Source organism: Taeniopygia guttata, chromosome 2, assembly GCF_048771995.1.
Source record: "Taeniopygia guttata chromosome 2, bTaeGut7.mat, whole genome shotgun sequence".
In the NCBI taxonomy this organism is placed as follows: Eukaryota; Metazoa; Chordata; class Aves; order Passeriformes; family Estrildidae; genus Taeniopygia; species Taeniopygia guttata.
The window spans coordinates 54,596,214-54,617,709 of record NC_133026.1 but is presented as its reverse complement, the minus strand read 5'-3'; the positions used below and the strand labels follow the sequence as shown (position 1 = coordinate 54,617,709).

General features: G+C 40.3%; 1 protein-coding gene across 17 annotated transcripts in view; it reads left to right on the top strand.

The window, feature by feature from the left end:
* Positions 1-1,241: 1,241 nt before the first annotated feature.
* Positions 1,242-21,496, top strand: part of LRRFIP2 (LRR binding FLII interacting protein 2) — a 52,633-nt gene continuing 32,378 nt past the window's right edge. For 8 of the 17 annotated variants that reach the window (XM_072924046.1, XM_072924050.1, XM_072924047.1 and 5 more), the window contains exons 1-4: positions 1,242-2,179; positions 10,841-10,945; positions 16,903-16,989; positions 17,648-17,698. In XM_072924046.1, coding sequence (XP_072780147.1) covers positions 10,856-10,945; positions 16,903-16,989; positions 17,648-17,698 — 228 coding nt within the window. In that variant the 5' untranslated portion in view covers positions 1,242-2,179; positions 10,841-10,855. The remainder of the gene's footprint in view (positions 2,180-10,840; positions 10,946-16,902; positions 16,990-17,647; positions 17,699-21,496) is intronic. The other 9 variants (XM_002198955.5, XM_012571553.3, XM_012571552.3 and 6 more) reach the window with 3 other exon arrangements.

Genomic DNA, 21,496 nt, shown 5'->3' with positions numbered 1-21,496 from the left:
TCAACACTTAATTGTAGAAGAATGTACAAATGATCAAAAAAAAATTTCTCTTTAACAGCAATACATTAATAGAGATCCCAAAAAGACCTGGGACATACCACATTTCAGAAAGCTCTACACAAACCCTCTGCTCAAGAAGGAATAAAAAGCTCCTCCCACCAGCTAGGGCAAACCAAAACAGCCCAAGATGTTTTTAATGATGATTCTCCACAAAGCCCAGAAAATCAGCAGGTGAGTCTTTCTGCAAGAATAAATGTCAAATAAAAAAGAAGGTTTTAAGCCAATACTTTTTTTTGGTCTTTTCTATAGATGGTCTATGAGAAACTTTTTACTTCACCTTCCTCCAGTGAGATCATCCTCTATTACTACAGAAATTAATGTGATGTTAAAAATAAGGATGGTGAGGCTATACTGTATGATCAGATGAGGAAAAAAGACTGAGAGAGTGTAGATTTTCTCACACAGATAATTATAAAATACTAATGAAACACAAGAAATATATAATACATCTGCTTTAATAGATTTAAATAATCTGCATATCCCTTTATCTTTACTTTGTGCACATCCACTCGAGCTTATTTTAGTAAGACATTTGAACTCCATCTGGTGCATGTTTTTGGGTGTTACCACCATGCTTGTCATTTTAACAGTGCTTTTTCATTTCCATGTGATTTCCAACATACAAAATGCCATCTCCTCTAATTATCTCTACACTCTTAAGACACCCTGCATTTAACTAGAGGTGTTGGAAAGCAAATTACTACCCGTGTGATCCCAAGTCTATCTCACAGCAGAATCTCATCAATCTTCATGACTGTTTGTGTATAAACCGCAATATATCTGATGGTACAATAATTTCTTTTTCACTTGTATTTTATCCTTGGGGATTATGCCGGCTACTTGTATTTAAATTTTGACTAGCGAAGATGCCAATGCCTACAAACGAGTTTTACTCAATAAACCTTGCCTGGCACCCATCCAGCAAATCTTCCGAAAGGCTCTTGTGCCATGTGCAGGCGGTGGGAGCTGGGCACACGACCGAGCACGGCGGCCGCCAGCGGCTGATGCAGGCGAGACGCGCTGCCGTTCTCCAGCGGCGGCCACGGTCTCCCGGAGCTCTCGCACGGCCGCTCCCTGGGGAAGGCCGAGCAATAAAAACAAGCCCTAGCCAAACCCGGGAACGAAGCACAAAGCAGGCGGTCTCAGACCCACCACAGCACTAAGTAAGCCAGCCTGCCCGGTGATAAGGGGGGGCGAGGCGGAGAGCGCGCACTGCAGTACGACACGCTACAGACAACGACCCCCCCTCCCTTCGCTGCCTGCTGAGGAAAGGAGAAGCGGGGGCGAGAGGAGGGCGCTGCTCCTTCGGATCGCCTCCTCGCCTTCCCTAGGCTGAAAAGCCGCCACAGGACGCAGTCGCTCACGCCGACCCGGAACTCCCGTAGCACATCAGCCGCCAGGGCCGTGGCAGCAGGACCGGGCGGGGCGGGGCGCGGCGCCGCCCACCGCGGCTCACCGCGGCACCGCAGCCGCGCCCGCTCTGCGCACGCGGCCCTGCAGCCCTCTCCTCCGCAGCGCCTGCGCGCTGCGCCCCCCGGCCTGTGCGGGGTCGGGCCAGTGCGGCGCTGTGGGTGCCAGCGTGGGTCTCGGTGTCTACCGCGCTCTGGCTGTCGGGCTTTCGCTTTCTCTCCCTCTGCTCAGCGCCGGCCCCTTCTTCCTTCCGCAGGGCCCTGCAGGCGGTTTGAAATTTGCCGCAGTCTCTCACTCGAGTTCTCGATGTGGCCGTAAGCGCCTGGCGCTGAAGGGGAGGAGGCAAGCGTGCGGGGCGGGGAAGAGAAGGGCGGCCTGGAGCGGAGCGGCTTTTCTGCCTGCAGTTCCCGGGTTCCCCGGCCCCTCACGGGAACGGGGGGTAGGGGACGGTGGAGAGCGTTAGGTGAGGCAGCAGTTCCCTTGTCGCGGCCCGTGGGCGGTCCGTGTCTGACGGGCACTGCGTTTGCCCTGGGGTGGCTTTTGCCAGAATTCCCCTATGTCCAGGCGTAGGGAGTGAGGCAAGGAAGGAGCCTGAAGTGATTCCGGGATCTACGAGCCCCCCACACCCCTGGAAGTGGCGGAGGGAAGAGTGAAACAATTCCCCTCTCCCTCCTGAAGCGTCCCGGTTCTGCGGCAGGCTGGCCCGCAGGTAAGGCTCTCTGGGGCCCGGGCAGGGTCAGGGCGAGGGCCGGGAGGAGGAAGGGTGTCACAGACACAAAACGCGGGGCACGAAGCGGGGCGGGAACCCGGTTCTTCAGGTTTGGAGGAGCGGCTCAGCCGGAACTCGTTGGTCAGGTCGGCGAGCAGCAGGAGAAGCTCGGGGCGGCGGTGTGCGGCCCCTTCCGTGCGGGCGGACCAGGGGAAGCCAAGCCCGGCCTGGCCCGAGCCCTTCCGGCGGCTGCTGATGCTCGCCGGGCGCGATCCCTCCTCTGATCCCCGGGAAGCTGCCGTGCGCCCCTTGGGGGCTCAGTGGAAACGGCGGAATGAGGGGAAAAAGGAGTATGTGCTGAAATCACAGCTGTGTGTATTTGGGTGCTTTTCTCTCTCCTACTTCCTCGGAGCACTTACGGCGGCTTCGCTGTTCCCGGAACAGTAGGGCGTGCCCCCTCTGCAGCGAGCTGCGCAGGGAGTCGGTCACTCTTGCTGATGCTTAGTCCTTTGGTTTTTTTAAAATTTATTTTGGAGCACGCTGTTTTATTTTTAGCATACCCTATTGCGATAATTATAAATACGTTGTTGAGGATGATAAGAGAGATGAGCACATTCATGAGTTTGGAAGGAGCCCAAAAGCAGCTCTGGATTGTGGTCTGCTCAATGTGTTGTAAGTGATTTTCAGTTTGAATCCTAGCGTGACTCTTTGAAGGGCAGTGTTGTGTATTTCACTGATAATAAAAATATTTTGTAGATGAAGTAGTGCTGTTATATTATATACTCAGTAATTTCCTCATTTCAGAGAGAGCTATAGGCATTTTTTGCTTGAAATGAGGAAGGTCTAGGATCAATTTTCTCCCTTCAAAGTATCATTATTAGGGTGAAACATCTTTAGAGATGTGAGGCGGGAGGTTTACTACAAAGTATAATATTAAATCAGTGTTTGTCTGAGCTCTTTAAATGCTCATTGTGTCTTGATTGTGAAATGATGTATTTAAATGTATGGTGGCCCAGGAACAGTTACCCTCTTAATATACATCTGCTTCCTCGGTTAATGTAATTGCTTAATGATGATGTAAGAATAGATAAAAGATGCCTTAGCAGTACAAAATTGTTTGACGTACATGACATAATTTTCCTATTGTTTTCTGTTACTTTGATTTGGAGGCTTATTGTGAAGTCAGTCTTACCTGAACTGAATTCTTGGCTGTAACTGGAAACTTGTGAATAGAAGATGGTTGTGTGAAATGTGTCAGGCGTAGCTTGTTGACCTAAACACCAGTATTTCATATGAATTGACTCCAGAGGAGCTTTTTTAAAAGTCTCATTCTCTCAGAAGTTGGCATAGTACTTTAATACAGGTAAACTTTCAGAAAGTGCTGGTTAGACTCTGTGTAGTGAGGATCTGTAGAGCTTATTAAGGTCTAGATTTTCCCATAGCACACAAGTTGGCATGTGCATATACCAAAAAACCACCTAGATCAGTATCATATTTAATTGAATAGCTCTGTTGTATAATGTAAGCGGAGGATAAGAAAGAATGAATAGATCTGATACTATGTTGTTGTTTGTAAGATCCTAATGTGAAGATGTATGATGATAGTAATGTATCAGTCCAGTAGCATTACAAAAAATGCTATAACTACTTTTTGAGAAAGTAATTAGATTTTATTATCTTAATACCTGGAAAATAGGTAACATGTAGGTAAAGGACAGTTTGTGTTTATGCATTACATGCTCTGCAAGATAGTTTATGTAAATAATACTGTCTGCTTGTGAAGGTGTTATTAAAGCTCACATTTCCTTGAGCTAAGATAGCAGTGTTAGATCTGCTTTAAGGAAAGAGGTGACGGGGTATTTACAAAAGAAAGGTCAGGTGGACGTAGGTGTTTCTAAGCCTACCAACTCCGATACCATAACAGAGAACTAGTCAGTAGGAATCATGTCAGCTTATAGTTTCCTCCAACTGCTGTTTCTTCTAAGAGGTACCCAGGGCAATTTTTTTCCCTTGCTGCAGTAGCTTTTCTTCGTTGTACTGTAACTGTAGCATGAGTAGGAAAGAGTGTAGGAGTCTATTAAATTGATGGGGGAAAAATATTTTAAATAGTTGCATCTTATTACAGAATGTGGGTTGTTACCATGGGGCACTCCATTTCATTAAAAAAAAAAGTGGAGCTTCAGTATAGCAACAGTGTTTGGTTTTGTAATGAGAAATGATTCATTCTTTTGCAAAATGACAGAAAGGGTACTCATTTTGAAAAAGCTGATAGTATAAAAACAATGCTTGCTTCATCTTAAAGTAAACACTTCTGGAACATCCTTGTGGGTTTTTTTTTTTTTTTTTTTTTTTTTTTTTTTTTTTTTTTTGTAGTGCTCATTTTAGTACTGTCATCCCCTTATGTTTTAAAGTTCCATTTGAATTCTTAGTTTGTTCCTGGATCTTCAGCATTTATAGTAGCTTTGATTCTAGAAAAGTCAATCTGTGTTAGGCTGCTTTTCTGAAAGTTATATATGCTTTATATTGTGCCCTGAGAGGTCCTCTGGCAAGTCACCATTATAAGAGCTTTCCAGATGCTGCCTGTAATTGATGATAATATTGTGTATGTAATATCCTTTTTGCAGTAATGGTATCTCCAGTTGCAGCTGTTGGCAACTGACTGGCAGAGAACTCATACTTCATGAAACAAATCGCCACCACTTAAATTGCAAAATGTTGTTTTGGAATTTTGGTAATTTGCAAAGACGGTGAAGGTCACCAAAGATAGCTTGGTAGGTCTGGAGGCGTCTCGTAGTTCTACAGCGCTGTAGGATGCTTTTAGTACATTGACTGTCTTGCAATGCTTTATGTGTGCCAATGCTAGTCAGGCACTGTTACACTTCATGGGTTCATCAGGCACTTGCAGACTCTTGCAAGCTGCATAATGGCTTTTTGATTGTTTTAACTGGGGACTTTCTGTTGGTCTCTAACTTCCTAACACCAACAAACTGAGGGATTTCAACTCCCTCTGAGGAATTGTAATTCTATTGCTAAATGAACTCTTAAGAAATTGTATTTCTCAGATTTTAAAACAGCAAGTAAACTGCAAATACATTGCATTAAGGGGGTGAATTATGCAGTTGTCTAAAGAGTAAGTTTTTTTCCTGAAAAAGCTGACGTAAGCTTGTCCACTCAGAGCAGAAACTTTGTGCTAACAGTTTTTGAAGTGGGCCATGATTAGAGATGAACAGGTTCTTAAAACAGAAACACTATTCATCAGCTGGAATAACTTTGCCTCCAATATAGTGGTAAGCACTGTAATGTTTTGGCAGATTGTAATTATATGTTTTTCTCAGTATTTGCATTTTCCCTTTAATGTTAGCCTCTTTCATTCATAGTAGCAGCTCTTTTTTGGTAATAGTTCTTAGGTTATTCTGAATGAAAATTCCAAATGAGTCCTTAAAATTATTGCTTTAAAACTCAGTCTGTTTCTTTCTCAGTGCATTAAAACCTAATGTATTTCTATCTCTTCCTACATGTCCCTTTGTTGGGTCATGGTCACCCTGTGATCCTGCAGCCCTTTTTCTTGCATGGGTGGTTTTGGACCTATGAGCAAACATTAATTGCAAAGAGAGTACCCTTGTATGGGGTCTGTCTTCTGAAGAAGACTCTTATATCTGTCTTGCATAATTAAAAATTTTTCTATGTCTATTTGCTTTGTCTCCTTTAAAGTTTACTTGGACAAAGACTGAAGATCGAGCAACAAGATTGTGGTTGCCAATATGGTTATGCTCCTTTTCAATTATGAATGCAACTGTTGTAGTACTAATACTTTTGCATTCAGATTCTGCTTCTGAAAGACATTAGTTCTAGAGAAGTGCCATTCTTTGTTGTTGAATCTATTATACAGAGATAGTGTCTACACGGGTGAATTTTACTGATCTTGTAGTCTTGCTTGAAAGAAAAAACGTGAGTTTTGGTCTGTTATTTATAGCCTGTTCACATTAAGGTATCTGGATCCCATGTATGTAATGCCAAATATGCTGGCATACACCCAGGAAGGCAGTGAGTGATAGGCCCTGAACTTGTAGTGTAGCTTATTTTTTTCCTCTAAGACAAATCAGACTTTTTTTCTGGGCAGTAAAAAAGAAACAAGGAGAACCTTTAGTCAGAAGGTAATATGAAGAAGACTAGACAGCAAAGACTTGTGGAAGAGATAAAATGTATACATGCCTGAAGTGAAGACAAATGAGAGGGCATTTGAAGGATTTTGTCATAGGTCTTCTATTTTGTTTGGGGACTTCAGACACTTCTGTGTTTTGGAATGAAACGCAACAGGATGTGACTTCATCAGTTGTGTAATACAATGTGTTACCATGCCTATAGAATTAGGCATGAAATGGGCATGCCTCAAGAATTTTTAACTGTAAATGCAGCAGATATTATAGTGTTCTTTCCTTTTGTATCTATCTTTCTAAACCATAAAATAACAACAGCAAACTGTTCTTTGTCTGGTTTTGTCTTGGTGTTCTCTCTAGTTATTTTTTATGAAAATTCTAATGTGACAGCATGTATTAAATTCTTTATCCCATCCTGCAGCAAAATTCTTTATCCCATTGAATCATTAAAACTGAAAAGCATGGACAAAGACTCTTAACTAGTTAAAGTCAGAAAGTGGTATGTTCATTACGCTGGCAGGTGGCACGGGGGGGGGGGGGGGGGGTCATCCCTGAAATGTGTAACCGCATCACACAAGGATTTTTGCTTTCTATTTATTTCCCAAAATAATGCATATGCATCCCCCCAGCACCTCCCATCCTCACTTTGTATTAAAATGAGGTTATTAGTACTTCATACATGTGCAGTTCTTTTCTTGAATTGGATCGGTGGTCTTGAATAGGGTCAGTGGTCCCAGGGACGAAGTCAGGAAGGTCTTTGCCAGGTCTCTGTTACCCTCTGCCATGATCCGAAGTCCCATGCTTCATGATGGATTAACGTAGAATCCAGGCGCTGGTCATTGTTCTACTGTTTTCAATATGTTCCTATAATGGTTCACTTGCTCCACTTCCTTCTATAAATGAGTTCATAATATAACAATTAGCTTTAGCTTAAGCATCTAATAATCATTAACCTATCACTGGTGTATCTAACTTCAATATGAATTGGTTCTAACCCTCAGCTAAAATCTTAATTTTTTAAAATCATGATTCACCATGCAGGAAAATAACGTTTTGTGTAGTCAGAAAGTTATTGAAGTGAAACATCCCAGAATTATTTCTGCATGTATGTGAAGTATTGATATCTTATATTTTCCTGAGAAGTAACATAATGATATTTATAGTATTAGACTAATCAGCATATTGACAATATGTCTAGGTTTCTGTAGTACTGAACTTTGTAACAAGAAATTAAATACTCTGACATACATCAGCCTAATTAAAAGTTAAATTGAATGGAAGAAATTGTGACAAGACCCTTGAAGAAATATTAAAACATCTAATTAAAGAAAGCTTATATGGAGGTTTAGTTTCAAAATTGAGAACAATAATAAGTGTAGAACCATATATTTTCTTTTAGGAAAATTCTTTGGAGGTCACCCTTTGCCCAAAGTATTGTCAATTAGAAAAGGTTTTCCAGAGCCTTGTCTAGTTAAGCTTTTACCATCTTCAGGGATGGACATTTCACAGCCTCTCTAGGCTGGTGTTTAACTGTTCTGTTCTTCAACTTCAGGGTCCCCTATTTGCACATGATTCCTGCTGGAGATGTGGACACCCTATGTTGTGTGTATCTGTGCTGTTCTCTAATACGTGCTGTGCTATGTCCTAATGAATATGCCAATGAGAGCATACCTAACAAGCTCACATTCACACACTTAGGATGTATACTGACGCTCCCTGTACTGACCACCTGCTAGCAGGAGTTCAGGATCTTGTATCCACTAGGAGTAGTGGTATTGGTTTAGCCGGGACAGATATCAATGCAGTCAGTTGGGGGACTTCTGACAGCATCAAACTGGGGTTTGACGCTGTTATCCCTCCAAAGTTACTACTATGGTCGCTGTTGATTTTGGTTTTATTTTCAAGAAGACTCCTTTACTTCAAACAAGTTCTTCTGTCTAATTTCGTAGTTTCTGTCGGACATTGATTCTGGTATCCTGTCATATTTGATTCACGCACATATTTTCTTCACATTTGTTATTATCCAGACCCTTCTGCCAAGGGTGGGGCTTGGCAAGCACCCACCACTCTCACCTGTGTCACTAAATAGTGGCCCTAAAGTTTTCTTAGTCTTTCTTGTGTTCCTGATGTCCTTAGAATAGCCTTTCTCTTTGTCCTTATCAGCTTTTGCTAGTTTTGGCTTCAGTTGAGCTTTGATTTTCTTAATTCCTCCTTGCAGGCAAAGGCAAGATCTCTGTATACCTTCTGGGTAATCTGTCCTGTTCTCTCTTGTGTTTGGACTCAGTTAGGAGTTCTGTCCTTGTTCTAGGCGAGAAGTGTGGTAGATTGCTGGTGGGGATGCCACACTTGCCTTCCTCCACAGTGACTGAGATGAAGTGTGTTTTCCTCATTTAAAGCATCAGCATCTAATTTTTATGAAATTACTACTCTGTAAATTAGTACTTCATGTAAACTGAACATAACTATAGTAAAATTACCTATATTTTAGCTATAAACCATTACATTCCCCAAATCAGTGTGCCAGCTAAGAGCATTTCACTGAGTTAACAAACCAAAGTTTGTTGTCCATTAGAAATGGTGTGTTGTTTAAAGGATGTCAACAAGTGCAGTTCAAGTCTATGGTATGTGCAATTATTCTGCAGTTTTTACGTATGTGGTAAATACTTTTTAAAGAAATATGGCCTTTAATGTGTCAATTAAAATAATTTCATGCTTTGTGACTTTTAGTAGATAGATTTGACTTCTGTTCTTATATGAACCTATTTATTGTAATAAACATTTAATGATTTTTCTTGTGGCTAGTGCGTAATGTTGTTAAAGCCTTCTGTAGTAGGGGTAGTATTATATTGTGTTCATGTAACTTCTAGTTTGGGCACTGTCTGCTTTTAATATTTGAAGTCAGCCAATAAGAATTACTGAAAAAGATGCAGATTTTTTGAGACATTCAGAATATGGACAGCAGCTTGTAGTTCTGAGTTTAAACCTTTGCCACAGAGATCTCCAAACTGTGCATATATTTGTCTAAATTTTCTTGAGTACGAGACATAAGTTTACTTGCTTGTTTTTAAGACTAAAAATACAGACTTTTGCCAAATGGATTAGCAGTGACAATATTGAGCAGATGAAGAATAGTAAAGTACCTGTAAAATTTGAAGCAGAGTAAAAAAATCTTCTTGCTTGCAAGGAAAAGAAAGGAGAATAGTATAAAGTTATTAAAGGAAGGGTGATGAAAAGGTGTAAAAGCTAAAATATAAGAGGAAAAAAAAATGTCCAGTGATGCTACTTGATATCTTTCAGTGCCAGAAAATACCCCAATATATTTTGGCTTTGTGATTGCTGTGTAAAAGTAATAAAGTAAATACTCTGCTTGTACAAAAATAACCATCACTTTGGGTTTTTTTCCTCCTTCCCTTTTGACTAAACTATAATCAATTCCTGAGTCTTTGCTAGTTAGATCCAGTAAGAAAGGTAGTTCTTGTACCAGTTCAGTTTCAAAAGGACAGGCAATACTATTTACCTTTTAGATTTCTTCTTCCTATAATAAAATTAGAAATGTTTATTATAACTAAGGTGTTTTCTCAAACCATGTGTAGGTTACTTATCTTGTCAATTAGCTGGACTACCACATTTCAGAGGACCTGGATGTCTGGAAGTAGGATTTCTTTAGGATATTTGAAAAAAAACTTATATAGTTGTGGTTTTTGAGGGTTTTTTGTGTGTGTGTGTGTAACATTTTTTGATTGTGTCTTGATGGGCTGTGCTTTGTTTTGTTGGTCATTTTTATATGCTTGCAATTCATAAGAGATTTCTGGAGGAAAAGTAAAGGTATCTTATGTATTCTGGGTATATGATGGTAGTATGCTTCTTCATTTCCCAGTTTGAGAATCTTGTTAGGCAAAAGAGTGGGTTTTTTTTGCATAAAGTTGTCTATTTCTGCTATAGTAAAACTTCTGCTTTTGGAGACAGCAGTTCAGTTGCATGAGAACTGCTGGGTTAAAATGTAAATAATTAACATGTACCTACCTGGATGCTTAGTAAAGTTTGTCTGGTGAGTCTTTTCTGTGTTGAGGAGAACTCTAATGATCATGTAAATTTAATTCTTGAACACTTTGTTGTCCATAGGGCTTTTTTTTTTCCACATATGTAACTTGATAGATCTTTTCAGGAGTTACCTAAATTGACTGAGAACAGAGGTCTCCTTTTTGAGCCAGGACCAGTTTCCAGTTGTGCCTGACTTTGAAGCTATAGGTAAACTGATGGCTTCTGTTCAGTAGAAAAATTCTGTATGTGCACCTTGAAGGATGCAGTGGTGCTCTGTAGTGCTGCCACAAACTTTTGTGATAAAGTTTTACGATTACATGCCAATTGCATGTAGATGTCTTGAGTATTATGTAGCTAAAGATTGGAAAACTTAGGACATTTTGGTGTGTAGGTTGGTTGATTGTTTTTAATTCCAGATCTTAATTAAAATTGAGATTTGTCCTGTCTGTGTTTTCAAATACAGGTTCAGAGAATAAAAATGGGAACTCCTGGATCAGGACGGAAGAGAACTCCAGTGAAAGACAGATTTTCTGCAGAAGATGAAGCTCTAAGCAACATTGCCAGAGAGGTTTGCTAACTTAAAAGTGTCTTGAATTCTGAAAAGGGATGAAAGTAATTTTATTATCCAGGAGAAGTTAATTTTTTATAGATGTGCATAAAAAAGTGTAATTAGCCAAAAATATGACAATTAATATAAGCTAAGAGGATTATTGATCAAAAAAATCACATTAATTGAAATGTCAACATAGGGAGATATTAACTGTATGATTAGTGTAACCTCACAGATATACACTTAAGCCTAGCAGCTATTTCTACTTACATGCTTAAAGATAAATGAAAAATCCAGGTGCTGTCTCAAGTGTAAAACTAAAAATCAAACACATGTGTGTCATATTCTTAAGATGGTAAGTATACTGTATTAGTATTGAAATTAGTATTGAATGGGTAATAGTCGCTATTAAAATATATTTATAATGGAATCTATTTTAAATGTGAGAAGTCACATTTCTTTCCAAATAAGCCTAATATGTACACTCTACCAGGAATTCCACCACCTAAAAAAAAGAGAGCTGGAGATAACCAGCAAAAAGTACAATTAACAAGAAGTTGATACAAAGGGGAATTTTGTCCCGTGAGATTTAGGCAGTTGGAATTTAAAGTCTTAGAGATGTCTGTTTGGACCAAAGTTTTTCTAGGTGAAAATGCTGTGACTAGGAACAAAAGTCTTAATACTGTTTCTATACAAGTGAATCCAGGTTGTTTTGGCCTATATTATCTACAAAGCTGCTTGCCCTAGTTGATAAATGAGTGCAAAATGCAGATTCTATTTGGCTTTGTAATGTAAATAGTTGTCTGTATATGTGTATGTAAGACAAAGTAGGTAAGTGATAAGTCTCTGAAGAGAAAGCTTATTTATGCATTTTCAAGTGTATCTGTCATAGACTGTAGGCAAAAGATATGCCTTGTCAGTAAAAAAAAAAATTGGTTGGTAACTTTTCAGAAAGTCATGTTCTCAGTCACGTTCTAGTTCTAATGGAAGGTCTCACTCTATAAGCCAAGTCCTGTGTGGGACTCTGGATCATGTATGATCTCACTCATCAAGCTCCATCTCTCATTTTTGGCAAAAACAGTGAGTAAAAAAGAAAGAATATGGCCCTAAATTTCTTTGAGTATATGCATGCTTCCATAGCATCAACTTGTTGTTAAACCTAGGAAAGGATCTCAATAGTAACATGTAATGCATATTATCTTACTTAAAATTACTGTTGGGCATAGTTCTCTAACATCCCATCTTTTTAGAAGACATTACTTGCTAGAATTGAATTGAATCCTGTAATCCATGTGTCTTCTGTGGAAAATCTTTCTAAAGGTGTTCTAGGTATTAAGAGATGGTAAACACAATGTGCAGAAACAAAAGGCTGCACGCAGGATGATCTGTGTGGTGAAACTGCATAAAAGTGCTCTGGGATTGAGAGCAGTCACAAAATAGCACTAGAAAGTATTGGAATTTGTAATAGAAAGAACTATAGTAAAGTGACTCTAATGTAGTGTATGACATTTCAAGGCTTTTTTTCTCTAAAAGTTGAGATTACCACTTTTAGTTTGACAAAATTGTCATTTCCTTGTTGTATGGCATGTGTCAAAAACAAAGATATCTTTCTTTTAGTACCAGTAAACATTGCTCTTTAGGAAAGATGGTTTAAAGAATTCTTTGGCACTGATCCAATAAGTTCATTTCCATATAGTCATTTTTCTGCACTATTTGAATCGGATATCATTCTATATGAAAATATTTAATGGAAGATAAGGGTATTATTGTAAGCTTCTGAGGTGCCTGGTCAGACTGCTTTCTCTTTGATATTTCTTCAATTTTTTTCTATCTTTCCTTCACATCAGAAAACTTTTTTCTTCTGTTGGCTGTCCCCTCCCCTTTATTTCTTGTATTTAACTTTTGTTGTGGAGAGAGCTCTTCCACCTCTTTTCCTTGGTGTGGGACCATGCATTGAGACAAGCATTTTTACAGTGTCTCTGTGTTACACACAAATATGCTAAAACATCAACAGTAGAGTGAATTTCTACCTTATTCCAAGAACTTTTGAGTTGCTAAACCTCTTTCTTAGGGACCTACTTTATATACTATGATGTATTATTTTTCCCGGCATTGAATTCCTTGCTCACTGGAACTGAGGAAGGGTAAAGGTGATGTACATATTCCAGGGACAGTGGTTTATCTCTGCGTCCTTTCCTGGAAGCAATGCACTCTCCCTATTTCACCATGACTGAAGTTGGGATTATTTGCATTTGATCAGTTTGGCAGTCTTATCCTGGTACAACAGTTTATCATGCTGTGGCGGTTTTAGTTTGAACACCAATTTTGTCTGAGGGTTTTGGTTTGCCAATTTGACATTTCTTGGCCAACACACTAATTAATGTGGTGGGTTTAGTGCTGGCTAAAGGCCAGTGCACTCTACTAGAATATACTTACTTATTTCCTTGTGAGATAGGATTAGGAAGAAGGCAAAGCAGGCTCAAAACTTCAAAAGGGTATAAAGAAAACATATATTAACAGAAACTAAAAGAATAATAATAAAACCTTTGGAACGCTTCTCCTCCCTAACACTTGATTTTTCTTTCCTACTCATTATGTAAAGAGACAAAATTTAAAACACACATGCTTTTTTCAAAAGCTGCAGGAGCAGGTGTAGATGTGTTCCCTGCAAGGAAATAATGGAACTGTGGGTGTAAAAGCACCTAACATCATTAAAATGGAGCAGTGGCAAGTGTATTCTAATTATAGCAAGGTTAATTGAAAGTCAGGTTATCTCTTAAAAGGAAAAAAAAAAAAAAAGCCTATCTCCTGAAAATACAGAGTTCTTTTTGGTTCTTTCTCTAGCTTTTGTAATGGATTCTGAAACTGTTAGCTTTCTAAGATTGACAAAGAATAAGTCACCTGGTGTAGAAGACAGTTTCATATATCTTGTGCAAAGTTTGAGCTTCCCAAAGTACAGGTAATGATTGTCTAGTGTAACTTCAGGCTCCTGGCAACATTATATTCTCATTTGTTAAACAAAAAGACTTAACTGCTTGAAAATTCCCATGTAACTATGTAATGAAAATTGAGGTTCCTTTTCTCAAGGTTATATTCACAGTGTACGTTGAATACACGTGATATGATCTCAAGATGTTTTCCCTGTGTGTTTGTTGTGGGGATTTTCTATTAAATTCTTGTGCAGACAGAATATCATTGGCTGCTTCACTTGTCTTTCTATTTGCAGACAAATTGTTAATTTTAAATATATAGCAGTAATCTGTCATCACCATTTTTTAGGATTACATGAGACCTCATTCTCCAAAACCAGTCTGATTATGTGAGAACAGAGGTTTCAGTCACTTCTGTGTTCTTGCATGGCCTGTGGTTCATGCTCAGATACAATAAATATCATGGCACAGAGTGGTAAGAGTCTGACACATGTCATCTCACCATCCTCAACCTGCTAAACAGGAGTTTGAAGGGACAATCAGGATTTACCATTTTTTGGGTGTTATCATCAGCCTTTTGGGAGTTATCATCAGCAACTCTTCCATTATTCAGGGCTGTGTTAACTAGGTGACGGAGAACTAGAGGTTGTGGACAAGCAACATTGCAACAGTGTTCACTGGGTTTCTGCCTTGTAGGATATTGTCTCTGTGTTTTTTCTCAGGCACTCTCAGTTCTTATGACTATTATCACTATCTAGCAAGAGCATGGAAAACTCTTTAGGTGTTTTCTCATGGGAGAGAATAAAGATTAATTTTGATTTAAAATTCACTTTGTAGTAGCTCAACTGTGAGTAGAGTGCAATTCTTACTTTAATAGAGATGTAATGTTATGATACTGCCATGATAGAAAAAGCTGAGTTTTTAAAAGCTTAATATTTTTAAATGTTTTGGTTTTTGTAGGCAACTGGGGCAGAGACATGAGATATAAGTGGAAAAGAGGTTTCTGAGGAGCCATAAGAAATACTCTTGGCACATTAGTGATGGTGTTGCCTTGATTTCATGAGACAGTATGGAGATTTTGACAAAAAGCATGGGAATGAGAATACAGAAGAATTGAGCAGCAGAAGGAATCATAGAATGCTTTGAATTGAAAGGACCTTACAGATGATCCAATTCCAACCCCCCTGCCATGGGGGATTGGAATTGGGCACAGAATCCTTTGTTTGCTTGATAAGAAAAGGTGAAATTAAGTTGCTATATGTAGTTATCTATTAACAATTAGAGTGAACATTTTTAAAATGCTCACCTTGATGCTTAGCCAGAGCTGGCAGGGTGTCCTAGAGCCATTCCATGCATCTGTGGCAGACAGGGAGCGGCAGGTCCTGCAGGGGCAGTCAGTGCCCTTAACGCTGCTATCTGGTGGAAGAATTAAATGCTCCTTAACCGGGCCTCCTGCATTGGAAACTGCAGGATTGCATATCCCTTGGCAGAGAGAGAAACGGTTCTGTGTTATATGTATACATCAGCCCATGATGACAAAATAATTTTTCAGAGATGGATAACGTTATAGGATAGCCTCTATTTTAACCTTATGCAGCTTTTATGCTGAATCCAAGCTGATTAAAGAATCAACTTCTCCAGGGTATAAAATTTTAAAATAAAATACCGTTGCTTTCTAGTGAATTCCTTCTTGCAGGCAAGGGAAGGAAAAAGATACCTATCTACACTATGGAGTTAGATGTTATGCTTCTCCTTGCTCAACATGGGGGGAAGCCTCTACCATATAAATTCTATGTTAATATCATACTGCTTACCTAGGAAAAAACATGGTTGTTGCTATGAAGAGTCTAAGAAAAATACATCAGAAAGGAGAGACTTCAGACTCAATCTTTACAAAGGCATTCAAGTTAGTCTCATCTTGCTTTGCTTCTTTCTTTCTTTCCAAAAATATTTTTGATTTAACTGAAGAACTACATGTTATCCTTGAAAGTTGAGCTAAAAGTTTTCAAAAGATTGTGGTAGAATACGTTTTTAAAAACAAAGATGAAAAAATTGAATAAGTAGAGATGGTTTTCTAAATGACTATAAGTAGCTTATAATAATTGGTTTTTAGGTGAAAATCAGGGAACTGATTGTGTCACCCCCTGGAAGAAGAACTTGTCTTGCTACCTCTGTTTAATACTTTTATCAATGGCACTGTCAGTGGGATTCAGTGTACCCTCAGCAAGTTTGCAGATCTGTGAACAAGAGCGGTGCAGTTGGCGCAACAGAAGGATGGGGTGCCATCCAGGGCCACCTGGACAAATTTGGGCCCATGAAAACCTCTTGAAGTTCAACAAGTCCACATACAAGATACTGCACGTCAGTCAGGGCAGTCTCAGATGTGAGTCCAGACTGGGAGAAGTTGTTAATGGCGACAAAGATGCTCAGAGGACTGAAGCACCTCGCCTGTGAGGACAGGCTGAGAGAGCTGGGGTTGTTCAGCCTGGAGGAGAGATGTATTTGGGGAGACCTCACAGAGACCTTCCAGTACCTGAAACAGGCTTATGAAAAACAGGGAGAGTGAGTTTTTTTAGACAGGCAGATGGCATTAGGACAGGGGAATGTATGGTTTTAAACTAAAAGAGAGTAGGTTTAGATTAGATGTTAGGAGGAAAGTCTTACTAGAGGAGTGGTGGGTTCCTGGCCACTGGAACAGGTTGGCCAGAGAAGTTATTGATGTCCCATACCTGGAACTATTCAAGGCCAGGTTGGATGGAGTGCTGAGCAGCCTACTTTAGTTGATGGTACCTGATCTGGGCATTGGAACTAGATAATCTTTATGGTCCCTTCACAGCCAAGCCATTCTATGACTTTTTAAATGATCATCTAATTATTTCGGCTAGCAATGCTATCTTTAAAGAGTTAGGTACATATTCTTTTTGAAATGTCATTCTTTATTACTTCTGTATTATGATGATAAAATCTTAATGTGTACTTATGAAGAGATTTGAGTTTATTCAAAAAAGTTTTTTTAAACTTTAATTATTTTCCATCTACTTGTAGGCAGAAGCCAGACTTGCAGCAAAACGGGCAGCTCGAGCAGAAGCAAGAGATATACGTATGAGAGAGCTGGAGCGACAGCAAAAAGAGGTATTGTAACTCACCAGGAATTATTGCAAACCATTACAAAAATTCGTAATGTGTCTTATTTCTGCATTTCCATAAGATTTTGTCTTTTAGTGTAATTCAGTTTTGTGCAAGTATTTTCAGCTTTAGAATCGGATTATACTGAAAGGATTCACAGTAAATACCTGTTGTCAAGATCTTTCTTTAAAAAATATTATTTAAATGGGGTAATATTTACATATACAGTTGTGTATACACGTTTCTCCTAAAAAAAGTTTGCATTTCTTGAGAAAAAAAAATCCTAGAAACTAGGTTTCCAGCAGTCTGGTTATTGCATGGTTGTCGCAATTCAGTTTTGGCATTGCATCTAAAACATTGAGACTTTATTATTTATCATGGTTACACTCAAATCCATGTAATGCTCATACTTGGTAGTTGTGGGATTTTTTTTTCTGTGGTTATTAGCAAAATATGCAGAACATTTTTTGCCTCAGTGTTATATGGTTCTCATTGTACCACAGTTTGAGTTTTTGAATTGCTATAGATATCTGCTATTGTTTTGAAGATTGCATAATAATTGATGTAGATCTTTCTGAGTTTTCAGTTCGGGAATCCAATCTTGTGTGGTGACTATAATTTATATTTTAAATGTTTTGTTTGGTTTTCTTTTTACGTTCTGTAGTTTTCTCAGCATTCATATGATAGAAAATGGGCTCATATCCAGAAATGGATGGTAGGCTAAAATCACCTGTTGTGCATGTTTTTACCACTCAGAGAACTAACACAGGATTTTGGATGAAGTAATTTACTAATGGTTTGCTGTGTGTTACTTCAAAGTGTCTAATTATGTATCAAATATATATATATACACAGTCATATAAACTATATATGTATGTGGCTCAATTATATATGTACATAGTGCAACCCTCCCCTGACTGACTGTTCCCTTGGGTCACCACAGCAGTTCCTGCCTCTCTACTTCCCTTTGTGAGGATGTTTAATACTGCAATGAGGATACCCCTCAGTCTCCTCCAGGCTGAACAGACAGGGTGACCTCAACTGCTCCTTGTTCAGCTTCCCCTCCAGCCCCTTCACTATCTTGGTTGCCCTTTTTGGGGGGGTTCTGTAATAGTTTTGTATTTTTCTTATATTGTGCACCCAAGACTGTACACAGGATTCGAGGTGGGTCTGAAGCAGTGCAGAGCAGAGCGGGACAACCCCTTCTTTGCTCAACTGGGGATGCTGTGCCTGATGTACCCAGGACACAGTAGGCACTCTTGTCTGTGTGGGCGCTGCTGACTCACATTCAACTTGCCATCAACCAGGACCCCGTGGTGCTGCTCTCCAGTGTCTTGTTCACCAGTCTGTCTGTCCTGGATTGACCCATCCCAAGTGCAGAATCCAGCAGTTGCCCTTGTTAAACTTCATATGTGTTGAAGGTTAGGATTTGTTCAATTTTTTTTCTTTCTTAGGGAATTTCTCTCCCATTTGTTGCCTAAGAGACCAGAACAATGGATACTTGAGAGAAACAAAGGATGTGGCCAAGATGGGGTGAAGGGGTGCAGCTGGCTGCAGTCTCTTAGCTGGGGGGCTTTCTCGTAGGAAGTGCAGAGATAGGGTGAGAGTTTGGCTGGGGGGTGAGGGGCTGGGTTTGTCCCTTGCTCTCTCTCACTCTTGGGGCAGTGGGGGGGGAGACGGGCTGCTGCTGTGAGGAGAATTCGTTGTCAACGTGGAGTTCTGTTGCGTACTGCTTTTCTTTACCATGGGCGAGCCTTTGCTAGCAAGGGCAGCTGTTGAACTGGGACCTTTTCAACGACCAATCTCACTGGAAGTGACCCTTGCCATCTACTCGGGTGCTGTAGGGGAAAACCTGGGACCCTGACGCCCTCTCCCTTCTGGAGGGAGTGCCTCCTGGATGCTTGCGGCAGCTGCTTGCAGAAAGCCGTCTGCTGCTGCCCAGTGCTGCTGTTTTCTGCTGCTGCTGCTTGCTTTTTGCTACGCTTTAGCCCGATATCCCCTGCCTCGGCCTGCCGGGATACCGTGCGGCTCCTGGTATGGCTCTGGAGTTCTGCTATGCTTTTTACCACCCCAGGTGTGCCTGCCTTCCAGCCTGCTGCTCCAGGGTTCCTCTACAGTCTCTTTCATCATCCAGAGGGGCACCAAGACCAGCTGCCTCCCATGAATTTGTAAAGGAAGCCACTTTCTATCTCTCCCGCTGGCTGTTCCACCATTACTCTCCTGGAGCGAGGCAGCTGGGCTTGTGCCACAGTGCCTTCTCCAGGTGCAGGGGACTCATCGTGCCTGCCCTGCCCGGCCAGGAGCCACCAGCGCCCTGCCGGCTGTGACTATAACTGCACCAAAGGCAAAAGTGCCTGCAGCCCGGAGAAGGCTGTCACTGGATTTCTGGTTCTGTTTGTTGTCACTCCCACTGTTGTTGTTTGTTTGCCTTGTTTTATGGCAACACTATGGTTGGTGCTTGCCCATCTCTCTGTTTTACCAAGATCTTGCAGTGGGGCCTCCCTGCCCTTGAGCTCCTCCCATTTAGTGCATCAGCAAGCTTACTATTCCTTGAATTCCACATCCAAGTCATTTATGAGGAGACCCGGGCCTAAGATGAGCCTGTGAAGCCCTACCAGTGATCTGATGCCAGTTGAATGTCACCTCATTAACTACAACCCTTTGTACCCGACCTGTGAGCCAGTTGCTCGTTCATTGTATAGCATGGGTATTCAGCTGTGTGCAGGCCACTTTGTCTAGAAGGATCCTGTGTGAGACAGTATCAAAAGCTTTGCTGAAGTCAAAAAAGATACAATCTACCAACTCTCCTAGGTCACTTAGGTAGATTACCCTGTTGTATAAGGAAGTAAGGTTTGACAAGCAGGAGTTTCCCCTCATGAAACCATCCTGGTGAAGCGATACGCAGAATAAATAAATAGACTCCACAAACTGTTGTAGTTATGAAGTGGGTATGTATTGTCAGTGCCTACACAAATGACATAGCTCTCCAAAAACTTGTGCCCTGAGTCTTAGTCTGACCCACGCTTTTATTCACAAAGGTGTTCCATATGCAGTACATTACACAACTTTTCTATGCATATTCAACCCCTATCCCCGCCTGTCCTCACCTCTCATGCTAAATAGGTCCACGCCCTTCTAGGCATGCGTGGTTTGCCATGGTGGTCCTGTGAGAGTATCTGGTGGTCTTGAGGCTGAAGATTGTGGTCTTCTTCATGGTTGAACTTTTGAACTTTTCTCTTATGCGCATGCACTTTTGGTCCTTTGGTGCTTCTCTGAGTACGTCGGTCAGTCTTGATGGGCTTGGAGACAGAGGAGCCCCTTTATCTGGGTTCTTTGCATCCTCGGTCCCCTCCGGTATTGTTCTTTGTGCAAGAAGCTTCAAAAATTTGCATTTTCTTATGCCCTTTTGTACCATGTCAGAGGTTTCTTAAGTAAAAGGTTAAAATTCAACACGTAACTTTACAAGCTAGAATATAAATGCTTAATTCATTTTGTTAACTTAAGTGAACTCCAAAAATGTCTATTTCATTGGCTATGACCAATGACTGAATTTATCCCGGGTGTTTTTCAGTACCTCGCAGAATACGATTTTCCATGATTTTACCCAGCACTGGAGTGAGACTGGCTTAATTGCAAAGTTTCTTTAGAAATTTCTTTATAATTTTTTTCAGGGATTCCTTTCACAAAATTCATGTGCCTCTTAAAAGGGTATATGGGAGGTGTCAGGGTTTTTTCTGGTTTTTAGGAAAGTGTTTCCTGTGGGAATGTTTTGAATCACCAAGATTTAAGTAATACGTGCTGAGACTAGCCATCATTTCAAATAGTTAAAACTACAATGGCAGTTAATATCTGTTGAGAAATCTTAGGACTGTCATTAGAATTTTATTTGCAAAATTGTATTCGCTCTTTATTGTCTCTCTGCCTATCTGATAATTGTGTATACATTAGTTCTCAAGATCAGCATAGTTTCTGTCTTTCTTGGTGGAAGTACCTTTGAAGGTTTTTTAACTTGAGATCAAGGGTTTCCAAAACATGGTATTTGCGAGCAATCTCACTCAAAATTAATGCCACTCAACTGAATGCCACCTTCCTTTTGCAGTCCTAAATGGTACATCTGCTGCAGGAGATGACGAAACAGATGTGCATTCTTTTCCTGGACTGGGAGATGTAACCTCTGTATTGGATAACATGCATTATTCAAACTTGAACTTTTAGAAATCAAGCTTGAGAGATACCAGCAGCACTTGTTTGCAATACATGCTGTAGTACCTAATCCTTTGACCTAAATATGCTGAACATTTAACACAGGCATTCTATTTTCTGATGGAATGTCAGGAAGAGACTTGTTACCCACCAATTAAAAGGAATCTTATATAAGTAGCAAACTTTCTTCTTGCCTGCTGCAGATGTTACTAAGAGGTACTTGTCCATTTAGACCAGAGATACAAAGAATATTTGAAATCTGCAATGATTTAACGATATTGTGTTGAAAAGTTAAATAGCATGAACATTG